The 24,785-nt window shown below is 42.6% G+C and overlaps 1 protein-coding gene across 1 annotated transcript in view; it reads right to left on the bottom strand.

The window, feature by feature from the left end:
* The window catches only part of TNPO1 (transportin 1), an 85,245-nt gene that overhangs the window by 38,850 nt on the left and 21,610 nt on the right, over positions 1 to 24,785 (bottom strand). Inside the window, exons 2-6 of the mRNA XM_056847999.1 lie at positions 17,006 to 17,119; positions 11,881 to 11,956; positions 8,232 to 8,381; positions 3,571 to 3,677; positions 668 to 801 (exon numbers count right to left, since the gene is read on the bottom strand). Of these exons, the coding sequence (XP_056703977.1) occupies positions 668 to 801; positions 3,571 to 3,677; positions 8,232 to 8,381; positions 11,881 to 11,956; positions 17,006 to 17,110 (572 nt within the window). The 5' untranslated portion in view covers positions 17,111 to 17,119. The remainder of the gene's footprint in view (positions 1 to 667; positions 802 to 3,570; positions 3,678 to 8,231; positions 8,382 to 11,880; positions 11,957 to 17,005; positions 17,120 to 24,785) is intronic.

Here is a 24,785-nt window from a genome sequence, read left to right as displayed (position 1 = left end):
GAAGGAGAAGAGGTACCCTGGTTCTCTATGCATCTGCACTAGCAGCACAGCAACAAAATGCAGGTCTACAGGGGTTCCCAAATTATGGACTGAAGACCACTGCACTACCACCACACAGGCTCTCAGTATGGGGTACTAAAATCAAGAAGAGGGCCAGAATACCATCAGAGGGGTTATCTATTAGTCAGTGGAGGGTAACTTGAAAAGACAATTAATTACCCTTTCAAACAAGTCTACAAAAGTGTGTCGGTAGGCAGGCTAGTAACATCTATTATCTATGGTGTATCAAAGAGAACAAAAAAATTCAACTCTTTCCAGTTAGAAAAGTTTCCCCATCTAAAAGGCCATACCAATGGCTTACAAGCTTATCTTAATTGGAACTAATGAAATGAAATTAATGGGTCTCCAATGAAATTAACTGGTCTTCCATGTAACATGTTTAGTACCAGGCAGCAAGGGAAAAAAAACCACTTAAAGACTTCAGTAAAAGCAACAGGATCATGAATGAAATCCTTGGAAATCAGAGGTTATCATTCAACTAACACTTAAAATTGTTTAGCGGACAGTAGCATTCAAGTTAACATTTAAAACTATTCTCCATAAAAAAAATCTTTCTGACCAATGTATCTTTTATTTGGGGAGGGAGAAAGGGTTTGTAATCTGTTACCTTATTTTGGGGCTGCTATGCTTGAAGAACTGTAAAAATTTAGGAATCATGATATTGAGAGGTCGCTCTAATACATCACTATCTAAGATCTCAGCAGAATCTTCACAAATCTTCTGAAGTGCTCCAAATGCACCCTGTTAGGTAGATACACATATTGGTATTTTATAGATACATTTACAGAGATAGACATTGCTATTTTGCAAATCCTTACCCTTCTAAGGAATAATTACAGTATCTCAGTGCAGCTTAAATTCTAAAAACACTGGATAATATTCTCCAGACCACCACACAATGATTTATTGTGCTGATCTTGCTGAGAAAGAAGGGCTTTTTGTTACCAGTGGAAGTAGGGCAGTCTGTCAACAGGAACTGCTCCTAGTAGCAGACAGGGTCTTTGAAATTATGACATCGTCCAGGAGGAGGAGGTCCTGCTTGTAGAGAAATATGAAAATAAAATCTCTCCTTCTCAGCAGTGGTTGTAGGAGCTAGAGCTGAAACTAGATCCAATATCAAAGTGAAACATTTCTGAAAGTAAGTATTGAGAAAAAGAAAAAGAGATTTCCCCAGGGATCCCCTGTCTCTAACACTTCTGAGCTCATATGAACATATGCTACATTGGACTAGCGCTCCATCTAGCCTAGTACTGCCTACTTGGACTGTCAGCAGCTCTCTAGGGCTTGCTAACACCTGCTACATGAGAAGCCAAGAACTGAACTTGGTGCAGAAGGTCTTGAACATGAACCACATCCTGTCTCTAACAAGCAACAGTACATACCAAGCCAGTCACTAACTCCAACACATAATCTATGAGGGAAGATAAGACTAACTTCCACTAGAAATAACAGGTATTTATTGTTGAGTAACAGAACTCTCTTTTCCTTTCTGCAATGGCAGTACGGCCATCTCTCAAATTGGAATTTGTAGCACAGCCCCAGTTTGAGAGACAGTCACTAAGAAACACATAGAAGAATATTTTGCAAAATTCTTTGGCCAAAGGCCCATTTAGTAGAAACCTAATTATCAATACTGTAATGTCTTGCAGATCACTTTCAGGTGATGGTTCTGAAAATTTCTTAAATGATACCTAAAAGGACTCTCCAAGCACTGGCCCTGAACTGAATCTTCTGCAATGCAACATAACCCTAGACACTGACCTTAATAAAGAGTCTCTTTCCCCAACAACTGGAGATACTCACAAAGAATCAACTTTTAGACACCCAAATTCTTTCAGTGCATTGGAAAGGTCTGAAGGTTCAAGCCCCACTAATTCAGTCCACCATGATGTAGACCATAAGCTACAACTTGATGAATGCTAGGCTGGACTCTGTCCAAATAAAAATGTCACTTGCTTCTTGATGAAGTCTGGGCTGCTTCTTGATGAAGACTGGGTCGCTACCTGCTAGCCAACACAGGCCTTAGAGGAGAAATATTTTACTAATTTTAAAAAAAGGTACTGACACTATCTTTTTGATCCATGCCAACTGGATCAAAAGACAACTCTATAAGGGTCTGTACTCATCCCACTGACTGATCTCTCCAGGATTTGCAGGCACCTGCAGACCTCCATACATCTTTGCTAGCTGAGGGAGTCAGCACAGCCCATTCCCTGTGGCAGGAATTGGGGGGGGGGGAGGAAGGGGGGGAAGAAAGAGGAAGGAAGTAGTGCTGACATGCAGTTTAGTGCCAGGCAAAACATAATTCCCCACCAGAACAACAGAGGCAATCTGTAAGACAGTGCAGGTGGGAGTTTTAAGATACCAGCAATGAGGAGCTGGTAAATGTTCATATCTTTTTCTGCTGAAAAACAGCAGTTTCCTGTTGTCATTGCTAGGGAGGCACCAATACACCTCTCAAGAACAGTCTAAGAAAATATATTCTAGTCCCCTAAGGCTGCTTGGAGAATTTTTTTCCTATTAATTACCAATTCAGAATTTTCTGGGAGCGTTCAAGAATATGCTTTCTGCTTCCCAGACAGGGTGGCTGGGGCTGTCAGAAGCCTTTCCCTCCTGGAGGACATCATCATATCTACAAACCTGTCTGCTATCAGGAAGTGAACCAATCGCAGCAATTGCCACCACCAAATGCTACACTACAAAAGCATTTGCTACAGTGCTTTTAATTGTGTAGCCATCTGCTGTAGAGAAAAGAGGCACTTAAAAAAAAAAAAAAGTCTCACGTACACACTTTCAAAATCAGAGACCAATTAATGTCTTCAGGGCTATTTATTTTAATCTTAAGCACTACACAGTATTTGCTGTTTTGTTACATACTTGTTGTCAAGCTGAATAGACAATTTAAACACTGCAATTAGCAGTTTCTTCACTCCAATGAAAAACAGACTTTTAAAACGAGCTAACGAATACTAAGCGAATTGTGTACAAGATTTCTCTTTAAACATCTACTTTGTTAGAAGATTATGTAATGCCCACAAATTAGATTTTAAATATCAAGCCCTGTGATTTTTGGAGTCCAAACACCCTGCTTCAATTTGCCCTAGAACTGATGCATCACTAAAGGAGATGGAATAAATTTTATAATAAATTTGCATGTACAAGTGCCAGCGTATGCTCTTATACAATGGCATGAGAAACTGCATTTAAATAATTGAGATTTAGATCAATGGTATTTGGATTCCAGAATGTGTATTGTACTCAAATGTTTCCAATATTTCCCTCTCCTTTTATAGAACTTGTTTCACTCTTACAGGCTCACTCTTACCAGCAGGATCATTCAGTTCACTTTCTAGAAAATATGTCTGATTCCTCCTAGTAAAAATAACAGGACTACTACACTGATAAGGCAGAAAAATTGAACAAAGTATCAATATAATTTTAATACAATTTAAACCTCAATTTCCTTCTACCAAACGCAGTGAAAATCCTAGATGAAAAATAAAACCCTACCTCACAGGTATTGTAGTCCTCAGAATCCAGCAGGCTACAAAGCTTTGGTAAGAGTTCAGGCCAATTCTGCAATTCTCCTTTTGAGGCAATGGTTGTAATCAGGATACCTTGGATGTGATTAAAACAGTAATCCGTTATCAATTCCCAAGGTAGTTTTTGGTTATAATGAATACAAGCGTAAGGAAGTTTATTAGAAACAAAGTGGAAAAACATTCTCCACATTTATCTATCACCAGTCATGGTAGATCAAGTCTTTAAAAGTGAGAACACTCAGTTAACCTTGTTTAACATTAGCCAGGGAAGCTGATGCATATTTGGGTTCCAGCACCACTAATTATTCCAACCTGAAACAGGGCCATTATTGTACGGGTAAGAGTCACCTGTCTTGGAGTACTGCAGGAGGCACCAATGACTGCACAAGTAACTCTTGCATTTTTAAGTTACCTGGTAGTGTTATTAATGGATTTATCCTGGATGCCAGCAGCCATTATACAGGGTGAGTATCCCTTTTTCGGAGATCCAAAATCCAGACTGAGCACAAAACCAGACTTTTTGAGCCAGCACGCAGGCTCACAGGCCCTCAGCAGCATGCCAATTTGCTTTCTGGTGGTTCAATGTACACAAAATCATTTAAAGTATTGTTTAAAATTACATTCAGGCTATGTGTATAAAGTGCATATAAAACATAAATGAATTTCGTGTTTAGACTTGGGTCCCCTCCCCAAGATCTCTCATTATGTATATGCAAATATTCCAAAATACGGTAAGATCTGAAATACGGACCACTTCTGGTCCCAAGCAGTCTGGAAAGGGATACTCAACCTGTAGCAGCAATTAGAATCCCTGGGGGGATTGTTACTGCTCATCTAAGGCAGCCAGGTGCAAATTAAACCACAACACTGCACAAGGTGAGAGAATTTTTTTTTAGTTACTAAAAAATGAAAACCCATTTAAACAGTTGTCCACACTAGAACTGACCTTTGGAACCATGTTCTCCAGCACTTATGCAAAAAAAGCATTTCCTATGTTCATACTTTGGAACTTACTATTTCCTCCAGGCGATTCCTTTTTGGAACAATTAACAATCAGCTGTCAACTTACCGATCTCTGAATTGCCTCCAAATGCAGAGAAACAAGCCAGCCATTTTAGACTGAAGACATTTTAAAAGTTTTTAAGAAGACATTTACACAAACGTGTGTGTTCTAATTAGTTTAATGTGAACTAGAAAAATTTACTAAATTCTGCAGGAGACACCAGGTCCAAGGAAAATTCCAAAGAAAAGGGTAATGCCACAAGAACAGGAAACCTCTGCCCTCCAATAAAAAGAACCTTGAACAGGTGTTCCAAAACAAACTTATTTTCCATGTGGGCAAGGAACATATTGTAACCCGTGGGAAGTGCCATGGCTCAGTGGCAGAACTACCACTTTTGCATACTGAAGGTCCCAGGTTCAAACCCCAGCATCTCCACTTAAAAGGATCAGGTGAAAGAACTCCCCATGAGGTCCTGGAAAGCCACTGCAAGTCTGAGTACTTGATGGACCGATGGTCTAATTCAGTATAATGCAGCTTTCTATGTTCAACCTTACCACCAAGACACTGTGTTTTTACAACCCTACTGATCAGGATAATTATCTGTTCTACGTTTTCAATACCATGCATACATAATTCATATTCATGTCCCTGCAATAAGTTATACATGGTCAAAATCACCAGGCCCTAGGGAATGCATGCACAGAAGAACATAAAAGTAACATACATTGTTTGTTGGAATATACTACTGAAAATTGCATTTAATAATTTTTGTATTCCCCATCTTCTGGTTATTAATGATCTCTTTTATATCACTATTCAGTACAGTGTGTTGGCAGTTGCATCTTTTCCAATTTATCTAGCAAGGGCTTTTAGCACACTATTGACAGGGTGCTATTTTCTAACTACAAACAGGGATAGCCACCCCCCCTCCCACCCCGGTTAATATAATCCAGTTTATAACCACATGAAGATATAAAGGTAATCATATGAGATATATTTTCTAAAACAGGGTTTATATTACAACAAGTTCCTATAAAAATTCTCCTGTTTCTGTTAAGAAACAGCTTAATTTGATTTTTAAATTCAATAGTTTGGGATTTACATTTCTGAAAGGAGTTTAAAGGTGTTTGATATCTCTGATTAGTTTCAGGATTTTTTTCTTTTTTGTGTACATATATTATGGCTATTCTTCAACAATATGTACATATTTTTGTAAGTACAGTTAGGTTTGTTACTACAGAAAATTGTGTTGTAGCAATGTAACTGTCCCATCAGAAATAATGGCACAGAAGTAGGAATCATTCCAAACCCCAACCTGGTTAAGATTTTTACTCCACCTACTAGATTAACTTGGTGTGGTTATTTATCAGTGTATTATTGTGTGAATTATCACAGAGCAAGAAAATAACAAAAGTCTTAAATGAAATCAGTATACAGTCGTTTTTTCTTTTTTCTCTCTGCCATACTAACACAGAGCCAAATGTGTTACAAATGGGGGGAAATGGTTTAGCTGCAACCAAAATAGCAAACCTTCACTCCAAAGCAGACTCTTTCATGTAACACCCAGGTCAACACAGGAGGAAGACTGCTTGCTTTGACTGACAGAGGAGAGCCTGGAGTTGCAATAATGCAAAACGAGGAGATGGCTGATGGTAGTCAAACACTCCCATCGGTTCTGCTACACTTCAGTCATTGCTAAACTGCATATTTGTGCCAGAATTTCCTGGTAGTCTACCATGGGGGCACACAAAACACAGATTTTTTTCCTCCGCACTGATGGGTTTCCTAACACAAATTTCATTCTATTCAGTGCATTACAACTTGTTTCACTATTCGTCAATCACATTCTAACCAATTCATTCTACAATTTCACATTTTTAGAAGAACTTACTATAATTTACTACATATTTTCATTCTTTTTAGAAGGAGGAGAAGAGTTGGTTTTTATATGTTGACTTTCTCTACCACTTAGGGAAGAATCAAACCAGGTTACAATCACCTTCCCTTCCCCTCCCCACAACAAAAACCCTGTGAGGTAGGTGGGGCTGAGAGAGCTCTAAGAGAGCTGTGACTAGCCAAAGTTCACCCAGCTGGCTTCATGTGTTGGAGTGGGGAAACCAACCTGGTTCTCCAGATTTAGAGTCCACCGCTCCAACCACCTCTCTTAACCATTACACACGCTGGCTCTCTCTCAAAAAGACAAACTACTTCTATATTACTCTTCATGATCCCATAAAGAAAACTGTTTTTGCATTACTTGTCTACACTGTTTAAGCAAAAATTAAGACTAAAAATGTACATTTTAAATCATGTACATTTACTTGGAAAGAAATTTCAATGAATTCAGTGAGGCCTGCTTCTGATTTATCACACAGGATCAAGAAGTAGTCAACAGGATTGACCTGTTAGTACAAATAGCTTCTCTTAAACTATTTGTAGAACACTGATGCTTATAATCCCGTTTTTAAAATATTAAAAACGAGATTATTACCATCAATGTTCTACAAATAGTTTAAGAGAAGCTATTTGTACTAAATTTATCAAAGCAAACATTGTTATTTGCAAAACATGGCTGTCCCAAAGAAAACTTATTATTTCCCCCTATACAGGAAACAAACAAATAAAAACCTTCCATACGTACTTCACTTTTCACAGAATGTTCCACTTAAAGTGTAACATGGTTACCAACGAGGGGAGGGTAATGAACTATGGAGAATTCCCCATATTGAATCCGCCGAATTGTTTCCGAAATTAGCCAACCATGCATCCCTGAAATTAATACGTTTAATAGATTTTAAGTAACAAATTCCTTGAAAAAAGTGAAAAATCTGTGGCTCATCCTTTTCTGTAATGTCAAATTAGCACCACTATATCCAAATGCAATTACCATTTTTTAATTATAAGGCCTTGCAGAAAGTTATCTTTTTCTGTTCATTTTTGGATATTTTGGATAAAATGGAGAAGAGAACAATGTAAGTTACTGTGGGTCCCCTCTGAGGAGAAAGGCAGGGTATAAATGAAATGAGTATTTCATAACTACTGCTGAGTTCAACACTACAGATTCAACTACAACCAGCGAAATACAATATTTACTGTTATAAGCAAATGAAACCAAAATATGGATTTGAAACTATTTTTATACTCCAATTTTTAGTCAAATTTAAACCTTATTTTAAAACACATCTCCACAAACAATATTGTAAGTACTAACTTCACAAAACAAAGCATTCTTTTAGCTAAAAATCCCTAGAATGGCACACTCAAATGTTTAAAAGTAAAAAAAAAAATAGGGCTAACCTAGCCATGTTCCAGCAAACCAAAAACGGGAAAAAGATGCCAGGTAGCATGTTTACACATTACTCTTCATAAATATGGGCAGAGTTTATACACATAAAGCTGGCTTATAGTGAGTCAGATCACCAGTCTCTCCAGGTCAACACTGTCTCATCCGACAACAGATTTCCAGAGTCGCCGGCAGAGATCACCTACTACCAGTTCCCTGAACTGTAAGTGCCGGATACTAAACCTCAGACCTTCTGCATGAAAAGCAGATGCTCTACCACTGAGCCATGTCCCCTTCCCTAAACCTGCCATAAAAGAAATGATTTTAAGTATGTGCAACTCACCTACAGTGGCTCTGATTAATGGGGAGGAGTCGCCGATATTGTTTAAGCACTCGCTCTTAATGAAGTCAGTTACTCCATTAGGAAAGCTGTGAAAATGAGCTTTTACATTATTCTTCAAGATGAGGCCACTCAGCGACCGCGTGGGTTCATCTGTAATAATTAAAAGAGAGAATCTAAAATATTTTTCTGAAACTCTCTATTCGGATTAATCTACGGAAGCTCTAAATACCGCCAAAATAAGCAGTTTAGACATATTTGATTCAGTTGTTGAAATGAGCCTTTAAAAATTCCAAAACCTGATAGACGTGTAGCCATCACATAAAATAAAAGGTACTAATTTGCAGTTCTCAACCTGTGCTATGAATTAATAACTCTCATCCTTTGAAAAGACCGCCTCTTACAGACCATACTAACAGTCTTGCATTGCCTACCACCAGAAATTAAATTTCTGATCAATCCCATCATGGTTAAATAGAAGTAGTGATATCACAGTGATACCTTGAAAACTACGCTTCACAGATTCTTCAAACACAAGTGCTCTGTTGCTCAGATAAGTGGCACGTCATCTGCTCTGGGCCCTGGAACCTGGGGAACTTTCTAGACAAGTATCAGTATTTTACAGCTTACAATGAAGCAAAAGGTTAGAATAAGACTTCAAAAACCACATGCAGGACTGTTTTAGGGGGGGGGAGAAACAGAGGGCTCCCTCTCATACAAATTAGAACTGTTCAGCGCAGATAGGAATTTTTAATGCGCTAAACCCCATTTTATATTCTAGGACTCTTAATGAGGGGTACGCTGCAGGTATTTTTTTTTAACAGGAGAAAGGGTGATATTTGAGGTTTTATTGTATTTTGTATTTTTAAGTTTGAATTCGTAAAAATTTGAATTTCTGTCTTGAGCCATGGGTGTAGACTGTTGTATAAATATTTTAATAATTTTAAAAGACAAAACATAGTTCTCTTTGCACATGTATAACAGGAAGAAACAGCTGTACGTTACGGTATTCACAAAGATGGGATAATATTAACCCACGTACAATTTACATTCTACTGAAAAGATAAGTGTCTTTGGTATACAGATTTAATCTTTTACTCAAGCCAAATTCAATTAAGATTATTTTCTTAGAATATTGTAAAGCTTTTATATATGCCACTTTCATCGCACCTCTAAATTATATTAAGCTCCAGGCTACTTTCTGAAACTCTGCCCTAAAATGTATTCAACTGCTGATTCACATTATACAAAATTTCAAGTGTGTTAAAATACAGACTTCTACCAGAAAATATTATCTAACTAAATAACCAGACATTGACATCAATGGACTTAGACTGGAGTAACTCCACATAGGATAGCAGTATTTGAGACGTACGAATTGAAGGGCAAGCACAAAATTCAAACCACAGGTATACTCACTGCATGGAAAGCAAATCCCACCACATGAACTGCCATCTTTTGATTATCTAATTGCCACATACAGTTAGAATCTAGGGATTTGTATAATTCAGCAGGAAGTGCATGGTTATGGATCAAATCTGTGACCTTTAGAAATTCTCAGCAAGAATCCATGCATCAAAGGCAAGATTTCTTTCTTAAGGACAGACCCACTGTGCAACTCCAGGGTATGTAACTGTTAAATTATAGCAAGCCAGGCTACTGAAGTCGCATAAATTATTAAAACTGTTGGCAGTACCTATTTGCGCACAGAAAGCAAGAAGTAAAGCACAAACTGTACTGATGCTAGTGGTGCCATCAGATTCCTGTCTATGCCCTCGTAACTAGCAACAGTCCACTGCTTCACTGTTAAAGAAGGCCTACATAAGCTAAGTTTACCATCAGTTCCAGTTCAGACAGGTTTAATTAAAAAAGACATGTTCCTAGAACAGTGATGGCGAACCTTTTAGAGACTGAGTGCCCAAACTGCAACCCAAAACCCACTTATTTATCGCAAAGTGCCAACATGGCAATTTAACCTGAATACTGAGGTTTTAGTCTCCAGCCACCACCTGAAGGTTGGCAGCCCTAGTAAAGGAAGGGAAGGGGGAGGGATGGAGAAAGGAAGGGACTGGGAAAGGAAAGAGAATGAAGGAACTGGGGAAGGAAGGAAGGAACTGGGGAAGGAAGGAAGGAACTGGGGAAGGAAGGAAGGAAGGAAGGAAGGAAGGAAGGAAGGAAGGAAGGAAGGAAGGAAGGAAGGAAGGAAGGAAGGAAGGAAGGAAGGAAGGAAGGAAGGAAGGAAGGAAGGAAGGAAGGAAGGAAGGAAGGAAGGAAGAGTGGGGGGAGGGACAGAGAGAAAGAAAGAGGAAGGAAGGAACTGGGAAAGGAAAGAGAAGGAAGGAACTGGGGAAGAAAGGATGAAAGGGAGGAAGGAAGAAAGAAGAGGGGGGAGAGGAGGAGGACAGTGGGAGACGGCAGGCCTTTCTCTGGCAGATGTGTGGCTGTTGAGGGGCCACCTGGCCCTCCGCGAGCGCCCTGAGGAGGCGGCAGCGGCGGGCGAAAACGGCAGGGGGAGAGGCACCTGAGGAGGAGGACGATGGCGGCAGCAGCCTGGAGCTGGACTTTTGGGAGCCGCCTGAGGGGGACGAGGAGGAGGAAGGCGGCGAGAAGGAGCTGCTGCTGGAGCCTGGAGGAGGAGGCCCGGCCTCGTTGCTGCTGGCCTCCCCACTGCCTGTCAGCAGTTGCGGGGCAAGAATGGGGGAAGAGGAAGAAGCCAGCCGCGTGCGTGCGAGGCAGGAAGCCTTCAGCCCTGCTGATGCGCCGACCCACGCACGGTGTGTGTGGGGAAAGGTGCTGTGTTGGCGCTCTTCCCTGCCGCCCCCTGCAGAAAGTTACAACCTGCCCTTCGTAGTGCTTAGTCAGGGAGCGCTCGGCGAGGGGGGCTGGGGGGAGGGGGCTGGCAACTTTTTCGCGACTCTCCCTGCTGGTCGGAGCTGCTCTGCCCGTCCCTTCTCCTCCTCTTCCTCTCCCTTTGTGCGCCTCGGCGCCGGAGCCGCTGGCACCGAGTTGCCTCCCACGCCGCCGGATTTACAATGGAGCGGCGCCGAGGTGGAGATGGGCAGGGCAGAGCCGGAAACGCCTGCGGCTAGGAGGAACAGCTGAGCCGTGGCCACAGCTCAGCTGAGAGAGGGAGGGGCAAGGAACAGCTGAGCTGCGGCCGCAGCTCAGCTGAGAGGGAGGGGCACAGACGACCTGCGAGGCCTTTTGGAGCCCACCCGCGCGTGCCAGCAGAGAGGGCTACGTATGGCGGAGTTGGCACGTGTGCCATAGGTTCGCCAACACGGTCCTAGAGCAAAGTTCACCTCTTTAAAAAGACAGACATAGCCAATTCACCGCTAAGTTGCATTTTTACAAGTGTCTTGGAATATGTCATCTATATGCCATCCTGTAATAAGCCTGTTATGTACAACTGTACTTGGAAGTCAGATTTTATTGATTTCCACAGGACTGTCTTGAGGATGCGATCTCCAGCAAAAAAAAACCCAAAATGCATGGAATCCAGACTGATGGATTAATATAATCTACAACTTAAATCTTGATCAACAAAGAACTGAGGAAACCCTGAACAGCAGGTTCCCATCATATTTAACTCTATAAGCACTTAATTTTAAAAAGGTACAAACTTTAAAAAGGTATAAAATGAATAACTCACCTTCAGATTTTAGTTTTGTAAGAACGAAAATCAGGTAGTTGTTGAAGTCTGGATACTGATTGAGTTGTTCCAGTTTCTCAAGTAGAACATTCTGTTAAGGATCATTTCTCGTAAAGCTGTGAAAAACTGCAAGTTCTCATGTTTAAACATACATTTAGATGCAATTATTTAAAAGATGGAAGCAGGAAATTTGCAGTCTCGCTACTTAGCACACCTTGTTATTTACCCAGTAACCGCATTGCTAATGGCTAATAGCATTTCATCTGCAACAACCACTATTGGCACAATCAGAAATACAGCATCACATCATCTGGGAGACATGCACAGCTCTGCTTCTGCTTTGAAGGCTCTCCTGTACACCACCGCTGTGTAGGTATCTGTGGGATTTACATGTAAATCCCATCTTCTCCTCTACTTAGCATGGGCTAACACTCAAAGAATAGCCATCTCTATCACTTGTGTTGCACCCAAAGTAAATGGAAACTAATCAACCTCTCTGCTAGCCTCCCAGAGAGACTAGAGCATGATACGGGTTACCTATCATATTTTCAAGGGTTAATCTAGATTTTACCTGCACTTAAAAGTCACTGAAAGTATCTTGAAAGTTCACAATGGGTAGCTGTGTTAGTCTGTCAATATCAGTAGAAAAGAGCAAGAGTCCGGTAGCAACTTAAAAGACTAACAAAATTTCTGGCAGGGTATGAGCTTTCATACCCTGCCAGAAAGCTCATACCCTGCCAGAAATTTTGTTAGTCTTTAAGATGCTACTGGACTCTTGGTCTTATCTTGAAAGGTGATTCTTACAGTACTCTGCTATATATATTTTTACTTTGAGAAACTCAGGCTAAAATTCTTTTCGCCCAAGTATGCTCGTTAACACTTCAGAGCATTTACATGTCTATTACAGCCTTACATTATAAATATTTATTCAGAAGTAATTCTCCATCAAGTTCAGTGCATAGGATTGCATCATTAGAATCACAGAAATCAAGGTTTGTTTGTTTTTGCCAACGTCTAAGGTTGCAATCCTATTTAAAACATTTATATCCTGTGCGCATTTAACTCAGGAGAAAATCCCACTGGACTTTGTGTGATTTCTTATGAGTAAAATGTTCACTGACTTGCACTTTAAGATTACAGAGTGGATCAGGAACAAAGGAAAGATGGAAACTTAAGAACTGACGTATATACAGTATTTCAGTAAAATGAATTGGTAAACAACAACAACAAATGTCAAATTCAGTCATATATACACATTTGTGCATGGCTCTTTCTGTAATTTTTCAAAGGTTCCCAGGACACAAGCAACAGAGAACCCACTAAGTTGCTGCTTGAGTACTTCCTATTTTCTTATAGTTCATGTAATATCTAGTTGTTTTTCTGGGCTTTTATCATTTTCAGTCACATATAAAATACAAGAACTCTCTTTAGCCTTAGCAACAGTCATTTGCCACTGCCGCGAGTCATCATACTACCACATCCAATTATTTCCTCTTATAATATGCTTATTGGATGTTTCAGAATATGTTAGTGTATATCAGAGACAGGAACCTCTCTCTAAAGCAGTGTGTGGCTGCTGTAAAAAAGGCAAATTCCATGCTGGCCATAATTAGATGAGGAATTGAGAATAAAACTTCTGATATACTGCCCTTGTACTAATCTATGGTGAGACTGCACTTGGAATACTGTGTACATTTCTGGTCACCACACCTAAAAAAGGATATTACAGAGCTTGAGAAGGTGCAGAAAAGAGCAACCAAAATGATTAAGGGACTAGAGCAACTGCCCTATGAGGAGCAGTTAAAACGCTTAGGGCTGTTTAGCTTGGAAAGAAAGCGGCTGAGGGGAGACATGATAGAGGTCTATAAAATTATGCATGGTTTGGAGAGAGTGGACAGGGAGAGGTTTTTCTCCCTCTCCCATAATACTAGAATGCGAGGCCATCTGCTGAAGCTGGAGGGTGAGAGATTCAAAACAGATTTAAGTATTTTTTCACACAACGCATAGTTAAATTGTGGAACTCCCTGCCACAAAATGTGGTGATGGCTGCCAACTTGGAAGGCTTTAAGAGGGGAGTGGACATGTTCATGGAGGAAAGGGGTAGTCATAGCTACTAACTAAAATGGATACTAGTCATGATGCATGCCTATTATCTCCAGGATCAGAGCAGCATGCCTGTTATCTTAGGTGCTATGGAACACAGGCAGAAAAATGCTGCTGCAGTTGTCTTGTTTGGGGGCTTCCTAGAGGCACCTGGTTAGCCACTGTGTGTACAGACTGTTGGACTTGATGGGCCTTGGTCTGATCCAGCAGGGCTTTTCTTATGTTCTTAAGGATCTTCATTGCATTACTAAAGGGTAAACTGTGCATATGCAAGAAAATATTTTTTAAACAATATGTTTATTTTAAAAGGCATCCTGTTAAACAGTTTCTGCCTGAAATGTTGATGGTCTACTATTAGAGTTATGCATAAGCTCACTCCCTGACAATGTGTGGTGGCTCTGCCTCGTGCAACAGCCATTTTGTGATTGCGCCTACCACCCTGTGCCAGAATTCAAAGGTTCCTGTAGGCACACAAATGTTGGGGACCCCTGCTCTAAATGCTAATGGTTGGGAGAAGACAGAACATGCACTTGGTTCAACAAGAGATGCCGCAGAAAATGTGAAGCTTCCCTTTCACTTATCTTCACAGAATACACACATATATTTTTGTGTATAAGCAGTACTTTATACTGAATTTTAACTCATGTAAGCCACTTTGGAGACTAATATTGTCCAAAAAGCAAGAGAAACATACAATTATACAAAATTGTCTATAACCTGCCCAGCGAGCAGGATAGATTTAGACAGGCCCTTTTACCCAGCTGAGATCTGTTTTAGCAGAAATAAAGAAATCCTGAAGGGAGAATTTGCATCCTATCTGAACATAAGATGCTAATAAGGCCTTTCTACATTCAGTGAATGATAAAGGAGTGGGGAATGTTAAAATTTCAGGCATCTATCAATCATCTACCAGTATTTTGCAAAAGTATCTGCTCCTCCACACTGCTTAGTAAAAGAGAATCTTTTTGGAATAAGGGAAGATAATTCCACAAAGTTAATAATAGAAAGAAAGAAGATTAGCATATAATTCTGTCAGGTTAACTTTTTTTTTTAAAGTCAGAGTCCTTTACAATACCAGAATACTATATTCAGGTCCTGAGTAGCCCAAAAGACTCAGGAGACCCAGGTTTCCCTACATTTCTACTATTAGCTCAATGGTTCTCAAAGCATAAGAATCTCAGTAGGGAAGTGCAGATAGTTGCCAAGAAAGGAACAAGCTCCTTACTGATCCCTTGTATTTGTGTCATGACCTGGTCCAAATAAGAGTGCTAATTTAACCACATCCTATTCAGCCAGCCTAACAGAGGCCTGTGCCCCATCAGGTATTGGTTTTCAACTGAGAAGTCTTCTACATGTATTGCATCTGGGAAATATCACTACATTTACAGACTCAGAATTAAAATTAGTTATTCCTGCCCAAAGTCTAGGGAGTAAACCGTGATAAAAGATAAACAGTAAAACAACTCGAGCTATCTCCAGCATGCCTCAAGCAAGCCATCATATCCACCTTCTAAATAAAACGATATATTTTGGTACCGATTTTCCATGTTATTTGCTAACCCATTTTTACAGCAAGTTTCATTTTAAAGTATTACTTTGCTAACATCTTCAGGCTCACCTCCCAACTTCACTCTTGCATTTACTGGAGATTCTAAGAAATCAAGAAATGATAATCTGGACAAGCCGTACGACACTTTCTTATACTAAAAGCTACATTGCTTCTTTTAAAAGAATCTATTAACAAACCTACGGGTAACCATCAAAATAGCTAGAAACCTTAAGAGGTATTGAGATTGTGACCTGCTGAGTGCTTTTTAGTTATTCTTCACTCTTCTGGTTGGTACTCAAGACCTTTATTCCAGTGGGGGAGGGGAGGAACAACAAAGACCAGATTATTTTGGAACCTAATCATTAAACTTCACAGCTAAAAGCACACTTTCATTGTAATAACAATGCAAGCGAGTAAACCTGCAAAATGCAAAATAAAGTACTTCTTAAGGAAGCCCTGAGAATCTGGGATTATTATATATCCAGGAGCCAATCCCCCCCCCAGTACCTTTCAAGTGACTCTACAAGAGACAATAGGAGTTCTTCACAATGCACCAAACAGGAAAACTAAAAACAACAGAAAATTCACTCCTGTTTCCCCCTCCTTGGAAGGTGGCCTGTTATCCATCGACCAACAACCACGGGACACAGTGCGGGATGATCTGTTGCTTCATCTATAAAATGGTAGCATGGCGACTGATCGCACCAAGCACGACCCCGTATGTACGTTCAGCAGAGAGAACCTCAGCCGCCGGCTCCCTCTTCACCAAGACCTGGTTTTGCATCTGCACACGCGTCCATTTGAAGGCGGGCAAGCCAGGTTTGCAGACAAACGCATCCGGGGGAGGGAGACAAACTGGTATTCCGGGAAAGAGCGAGAGAGTCCAGCAGCACCTTAAAGACTAACGAAAATATTTTCTGGCAGGGTATTCCCGGGGGGGGGGGAGGGAGAGATGGTGTTTGATCCCGGCCGGCAGGGATAAGCGGGAGGAAGGTGGAGGCCCGCCGCTCTCACAGACTAGGCGCTGGCACAGGCCCAGCGAGGGAGGGGAGGAGAACCTGGGAAAGGGGCCGAGACCGGAGCTGCCAAACTCGGGCCAAGCCTTAAAAAAAGAAGGGGGGAGGGAGAAACGGCGCTTGGCGCCAGGCTGGCAACAGGTGCGGGGCAGGCCGGGCCGCCTGGGGGGAGGGGCGCTGCCGCCCCCCGGGCTCCCTCCTCCGCGGTTCAAAGCCCGCGCCACCACCGCGAGGAGGCCGGGCCGGGCCTACACCGCCCCCGGCCGTCGTAGGGAGGCGGCCGGCCGGCCGCGGCGCCGCCGCTACTCCCAGCACCCCGGGCCCGCCTTCCGCGAGCGGCGCGTTATCCTGTGCGTGCGTGTCGGTGGGGGGGGGGCCGCTGGGCCTCGCCGAGCCCGTCCGCCTCCTTCCCTTCCCCGCCCGCCCTCCCTCCTTCGCCTCTCCCGCCGGAGGATACTTGTTGCACGGCTCTCTGCGTGGTGGTGTCCGGGGACTGAGACTCCTTGAGCAGCTGCAGGATCTGCTGGAGCCCCTGCTCGTCGGGTTTCCACTCGTACTCCATCTTGGCGCTCTGCAAAAGACAACGAGGCGGCCGCCTCCCGTTAGCAGCAGCAGCAGCGGCGGCGGGCAACGGCGGCGCTAGGCCTCAGCTCAGGAGGGCAGCGAGCCGCCCGGCCCACTTCCGCCCCCCACGCGCGGCCCCGCGCCCTCCCCCCTCCCTCCGGCCGCGCCGCGCCGCGCACGGACCTGCTGCTCCCCGCCTCAGCCCCGGCTGCCGCCTACGACGCGCTGCGCGGAGCCGACTGAGTCACCGAGGAGAATTTGCAATCTGGTTCGGAGGACCCGGCCGCCCCGCGTCCCCCTGGGTCCTAGCGCCGCCGCGCCCGCCTCGCTTCGCCGCCCGGCCCAGGCAGGCAGGCGGGCGGGCGAGCGACGGGGAGGCGGCTTCGGAGCCCGAAGGCCCCGTCCTTTTACCCCTGCCGAAATAGCCCCGCCCGACGGCGCCTCGCTCCAAACAGCCGAGGGGGCTGCGACATCTCTCACCCCCCCCCACCCCCAATCCCAGCCCTCCGAGTGGTTTGTTTCCCTCTGCTCGGGCAGGCGCTAAGTTTCTTGTTCTTTCTTTTTATAATTTTTTATTATTATTTTCCTTCATTTAATACATCCATGTAAAAATCAACATTTAACACTAAAAGTTAATAAAAGTAATAAGAAATCTGTAATAAGCATATCGTGACTTCCCCCGCCCCCCCCCACTCTCTTCATCTACAAATAAAGTGTATATATTGGTTCTTGTAGGTTATCCGGGCTGTGTAATGATTCAGCTCAAACCCAACCCCTTTCTGACTACATATTACTCTTCCTACACACTTGACACTGAGAGACACTGTCCTTCAGTGTTACTCCTCTGAAGATGCCGGCCACAGCTGCTGGCGAAACGTCAGGAAAGAAAAAACCAAGACCACGGTCACACAGCCCAGATAACCTACAAGAACCGATGAACTCGGACCGTGAAAGCCTTCGACAATAAAGTGTATATACTTTTGCTGATAGCGCTAATCCCCATATTATTTAATGAATATATATTTATCTTATCTAATGTTATTCATTCAATACCTTAATATAATCGTGATAGAGTATATTTGAGAGATTAAATCAAAGAATATCCTTTAAATGGTCCCATCAAAAATTTGATTTTCACAATAAATTCTCCACGCCTCCCATTCCCCCATAAATTGTACATTATCATTCTGATTCATCAAAGCCGTAAGTTTCGCCATCTCCGTCAATTCCAGCATCTTATTTATCCAGTTGGGCAGGCGCCAAGTTTCTTCCCTACCCCAAACGTGGGGACCGGCCATGTCTCTCTGTGCAAGAGAAAACTGTTACAGTGCGCAACAGCTTGCCACCACCGGTTCTTTAACCACGGTCACTTATGCGTGGGAGGTTTTGCCTTGGGTTTGCAGCTCTCTAGATGCACATTTTCTCCAAAAATCTGAATTTTTGAGTTTTGAGCATTCAGATGGGGGAACATGTGCATCTAGAGAGTGGCAAACCCAAGGCAAAACCTCCCGTGCATAAGTGGCCCGCCTTGTTCCAACAAGCGGGGTTATTAACACGAGTTAAGGGGAGAAATCCTCCGACAACTAATCCCGGAGCAGTCGGATCCTATGCATTCGAAGCCCCCGCTTTTTCCAGCGGTACCAAGCCCCAAGAAAGCGCACAGAGTCAGGAAGCCTTAAACGCTCGCTGCTGCTAGGACATAATCCCTACAACATTGTAAGCATTTAACCCCAGCTGCAGCTCACGTTAAAATACATGTGCCTGTATGTATTTGGATGGGAAATATTCCAGACATCTGATCTAAAAGTTTAAATATTCCAAATCGTTGCAGGTGGAAGCAGGGGTAAATGGCCGCAAGAAAATCACTCACATGTGGTACGTTCAACAAAAAATAAAATATTTTTGAGTACTAATGCATTGTAAGAATTTGATTAGTTTCTGTCACAAAACGTCCAAAAGGCCTCTAAAGTATATCGTGTTTTCATTTAAATTTAGGGCAGATTTCTCATCTTTAAGGAGAAGTTTAGCGGCCCCTGCATCATAATCCATCCAAGGGCACTTCACAAATGTAACACCTGCACACTTTCCCACCCTTTCCATAGTGCAGGCACCCCTAAACAGATCCATGCCCAGGAATTTGGAGGGAGATACAAAATTACTGGTGCACCAATCCTTCCTTCCTCAGTAGTAAGTGTCCTGTACATACGTCACCAGGGATGTTTTACTGTTAAATCTCTTGTCATATACACCACATCAGGAAACCAGAGGTACAACAGCAGCATGTTTTACCCTTTAAAACATTCTAGTGAGACACAGCAGCAAAATAAACTTACTCTAAGCAGTTTTGCAGGACTCTGAAACTGAACATCCATCATTACATCAGCACTACATATAAACATAACCAAGCAGGGGGAAGTGGTGGGGGGGGGGACCTGTTCTGGAACAATAAATGGCTTTTAAATGCACTGTAGGCAGCAGGACTTTCAAAATCGTCTAACAGAGTGTATAAAATGGAAAAGCGATTTTAGGTTTTAAAAAGTAATTTGGCAAAAGTAGTGTTACAATGGCACTTGACACAAACCACATAAGATCGCAGATCCTGTAAGAAGCAATAAGGATTTTGCTCCCTTTTTACAGAAGCCTTTTACAGAAATTAAAATCTCGTTTTATAAATTGCTAAATGCTTGGCTATGCTGACCCTGTTCTCCACAGTTTGCAAATGCTCATAAACAACATTTAGATCCTGCTACAGCAGCCCAAAGAGTTCAGGATACGATTACAAATAAAAATAATAATAACTTAGTTCCACCTGATGTTAGTTTTATAATAAAGCCACCACCCTATTTAATTAATTTTGTGAGCAAATTCAACGTGAATGTTCATTCATGAATATAGGTTGATGTGAAGATGGAAATACATTTGTGAGGTATTCTAAAGCACTACTGAAGTCAGTAGCACTTATGTCTGGAAGATACATGAAAAATCCCAAAGTAAAGAAAGGTTGTATGAAAACAATATAAATAACAGTTAGTAACATCTAAGTCAATGGGTTTTTGGTAACATAAAAGAAGCCTGAAACAGTATGTACTTTCTGAGCACTGGCAAGATGTCCTGAGTGAAAACTACTATAAGAACGCAACGTGTTTTGGTAAGGATGCTGACAAACTCTACAGCTTTACCTACACGAACTAGCAAATTACTATAAACCAGGGGTCACCAACATGGTGCCCATGGGCACCATGGCACCCACTGAAACATTTCCTGGTGCCAGCCAAGTGTTTTTAGAAAGTGGGACTTCTGCTTCAGCAGCTGCTGCCACCACAGCACAAAGATCTTCATTGTATGACTGCAGGTAAGCGCTGGCAGCCATTTTGTGGCTGGCTTCACCTTAGGGTTGCCAGGTGCCCGGTGGTGGCGGGAAACCCCCCAGCAATTTGCCCCTTTGCCCGCCGACCAGCTGCAAGTCACTTCTGGTTTACAAACTAAGAGTTTGAGTGGCATAAGGCCTCTCGCAAGACTTCCGGTTGAAAACAGGAAGTGGTGCATCGGCGCGTCCACGCATTGCTGCGCGATCCCGAGATGTGCCTTAAAAGTCTCCTGCTGGAGGAGGGGTAGGACCTGGCAACCCTACTTCACCTCCTACAGCAGCACCTCTCCTCGCAACAGACACCCTGTGAGGTAAGTGGGGGCTGAGAGAGTTCTGAGAGAAATGTGACCGGCCCAAGGTCGACCAGCAGGTTTCCTGTGGAGTGGAGAATCAAACCCGGTTCTCCAGATTAGGGTCCACTGCTCTTAACCACGAGGGTTCTGACCTAAATAGACAATAGTCCATGGGTTTAGTGCCTTATATCTAATTCAAGTTCATGTCATATAATCAATATTTATATAATAAATCAAGCATCCCCATTATTTCTGCATATGACACGGTAAGCTTCAAATATGTATTTTAAAAATCTACAGGCAAGAGATAAATCTCTTCCTTCTTTCATTCTCAATTACTATGACCATGCCTGTTCTTCATAAAATAAAATAGATTTAATTTTGTCTGAGCATGGAGAATGGCAAAGGCTTCCTGTCTATAATGGAAATAATATCCAGTATTTTCAGTGATACAGTGGAAAGAACAGTGCCAAATTTCCAATAATTAATAAATTACTAATGTGGTGAAGTAACACGTCAGGATTAGCAGTATTGACAGAAAGACTGTATTTTATTTAGGAACACGCTTCCTAATTTATATTCGTTGTACACTGACAAGCAGTTTTTCTTTAATGGAATATTTGAATAACTTCCTTTTAATCAACTAGACTTTTCTTTTTACAGCAGTGATGTGACTGAAGTACAAATGAAAAACAATTGATTCTCAAAACAAGCACCGGCACCTCCAGTTAAAGGGACTAGGCAGGTAGGTGATGTGAAAGACCCCTGCCTGAGACCCTGGAGAGCCGCTGCTGGTCTGAGTAGACAATACTGACTTTGATGGACCAAGGGTCTGAGTCAGTATAAGGCAGCTTCATGTGTTCATGTGTGAGACACAACTTGCACTGCCTTTTGGGGTTATTGCCAACCATGGCCACCTTTTGGTAACTTGCACAGGACAAGTACATACTACCCATTCCTGATCTTTCGGCGGCTGGGGATAGCTTTTAATTTTTTTTAAATGGGGCATTTTGCCCCATTAAGAACAGCAAGGCTGTGCCTGCAAAAAAGCAGGCGTAGCAACGCTGTTCTCCCTGCCGGCATGCCAGGCCAAAAGGGGACAGGAGGCTTCCTACTGGCAGTTCGGCCCCCTCCAGGCACGCTCTGAGAATACCCCCCCCCAGGACGCCAGCACGGAGCTTTGCGCTGGTGGGACTCCAGCAGAAGGGCCAGCCATCGTCCCTGGGCGGCGCAGCCATGGCAGTGCCGGGAGACCATCGTCCAGGCCTCCCCGCCGGCGTTGGTGCCACTCTGCATGGCGTAAGCCCCTTACACTGGTGCAGCCCCTTTTTGGCCTCCAAAGGGCTTTCGTCCTTGGAGGTCAGGAATGGGCTGTTAGTAAAGCAGCCATGAAAGTCCCGTCACCATGCTGCCAGGAATGATATACCGAGACACTTTTAAAAAAACGGCACTTGCAGTGGCATGATCAGTCAGTATCTGGGTGCACAATGGCACACTCAAACGACCACTTTATCATGTGCTTCTTCAGTCTAGGTTGCCAAAAAGCACTAATTCAATAGGAGGCTAAAAATATCGTGTGAATTGGCTTTCACCCACTTTGGAAAAACTGGTAGGCTCAAAAATTTCCAGCAAAACGCAAATGCCACTTCCTTATGTTTAGAGTAACTTGATAATGGCAGCAAGATAAATGGGATGGAGAGAATATCTCCTTCCTTTCCACTTTACTTTGACAGCAACATCAAAGCTGACATATTAGCCCCTCTAACAGCTAAGGCTTCCTGTCAGCCACACAAAAAGACAGATCAGACTCATCAAATTGGTTGGCACTTCTGTAGAACTAAAAAAATAGAAATGCATGAAATACTTTATTGTGTTCATAAATACCCTCTCCTCTTCAATAAATAAATCATGGGTGTCAAATGTAAGGCCCGGGGGCCGGATCCAGCCCCTTGAGGGCTCCTATTCGGCTGAACCAGCCACCCCCCCGCTCCTAATCTGGGCTGGAAAGCCAGCTGCGGGCTCGCCAGCCACCTCCCCCAGTCCCGAGGTGTCAATGATCAAATACTGTTAAATAAAAGAAAATACTGTAAGAGTGTTATTGTTTTAAGCATGTTTGTGTTTTAAGTAAAAAAATAATATCGTTAAGTGGCTTTGCCTGTGTTTTCTCTAAAGTTTGTATCTACAGTGTGTGTGTAAAGTGCCGTCAAGTCGCAGCCGACTTATGGCGACCCCTTTTTTGGGGGTTTCATGGCAAGAGACTAACAGAGGTGGTTTGCCAGTGCCTTCCTCTGCACAGCAACCCTGGTATTCCTTGGTGGTCTCCCATCCAAATACTAACCAGGGCTGACCCCGCTTAGCTTCTGAGATCTGACAAGATCAGGCTAGCCTGGGCCATCCAGGGCAGGGCTGTATCTACAGTACCTGGCATTAAATTTTATGGTACTCATGGTCCAACCAAGTGAAATTTATGTCATTATCCAGCCCTTGTAACAAATGAGTTTGACACCCCTGAAATAAAAAAATAAATGCGCTTGAAGCAATATACATTAAGAACATGGGGGTCTAAACCCCATTTAATTTCATATTTGGATAACTATCCTGACTGCATAGACATTAAACACGCTCAATATGTTTGATAAGGCGATTAGTTTTCGGTCATATGATTAGTAATGTTAAAATCATTTCTTGCAAGTTTGGTAGCTATTTCAGTTGCATAACTGCGTTGAACAGCATGAAAATGTAATCTGTTTGATTTGCCTTTTTTACTTTCTGTCTCTTCAATTGTATTGCTGACACCCCTATTTCCCCCTTTTTTCCTTTTGCATCCCCCCTATATAGAAAAATAAAGGGGGGAGAGAACATGAGGGTCTGTGGATCAAAAACTTTGTTTGCCAGAGCTACTTCCATGCATGGGCTAGTCGGTAACTTACATATACAATATGTTCTCATCTGTTCTTTTTATGCTGCCCCCCCCCCCAAATCAGGCTATTTGACAGACTTTAATCTCTTACCAGGATGGCTGGTAAGCCGCACTGTGGTAGCAAGTGGAGAAGAAAGAGGCCACAGCTGGGACCTGGATGATGGGCAGCTCAAGGGGCTGTTCCATTCACCCTCCCAACTTTTTTTTTTGCCATCAAGTCACAGCTGACTTGTGGGGACCTCATAGAGTTTTCAAGCTAAGAGACTAACAGTGGTTTGCCATTGCCTGCCTCTGCGTAGCGACACTGCTATTCCTTGGAGGTCTTCCATCCAAATACTAATCAAGATAGACCCTACTCAGCTGCCGAGATCTGACAAGATCAGGCTAGCCTGGGCTATCCAGGTCAAAAACTTTAACACAGGATAAAGGAATTCCTTTAGAGGGACTCCATGTACTCATTTAAAAGCCTGCTGCAATTATCTTTTGGAAAAGTCTAGGGATTTTGCTCCTATTGACTCTGAACATCAAGATAAGTTAGAAGCAGGATAACACCTGCAATCAGTTTTATCAGAAAAAACCTTCAGGTTAGGAGTGAGTGTAGGCCAATTCTAGATTAAGGTTTTGTACGTAAAGGATTGGGAAGCTCCTTGTGATCTATAAATATGCTTTGAGATAGAGGTGTCAGTGAAAGAACTGCTTGAGCCTCCAGAGGAAACAGACAGGATTACTTTACATGTCACCATCTAATGGAAGATAGCCAAAAAGTAACAGAAGTACAATTCTACTTTACAACAGAGATGTCACCTGGAAATCCTGATTTCTATATTATATATTTTTCTCTCCCTTCAACCACAGACTGGTATAAAAATGGCTCATGCTATAGGGATGTCAACTGCCTACTAATACAACAACAGTCATTATCCTACAGAATGAATAGAAATCTTCCAAATGGGCTGTCCTGAGGCTGTCCTGCTTTGGGATTGCAGTTTAAATATGAGCCTGTTAATGGGTGTTTGAATCAATCAAAATTATAATAGGTATGCCTTCACAGGTGAGGAAGCAGAAGAGTTGGTTTTTATACCCTGCTTGTTTC

Source organism: Euleptes europaea, chromosome 4 (genome assembly GCF_029931775.1).
Source record: "Euleptes europaea isolate rEulEur1 chromosome 4, rEulEur1.hap1, whole genome shotgun sequence".
NCBI classification, from domain to species: Eukaryota; Metazoa; Chordata; class Lepidosauria; order Squamata; family Sphaerodactylidae; genus Euleptes; species Euleptes europaea.
Note: the sequence above shows the minus strand (reverse complement) of the source record. Positions and strands in the feature narration are given on the sequence as shown.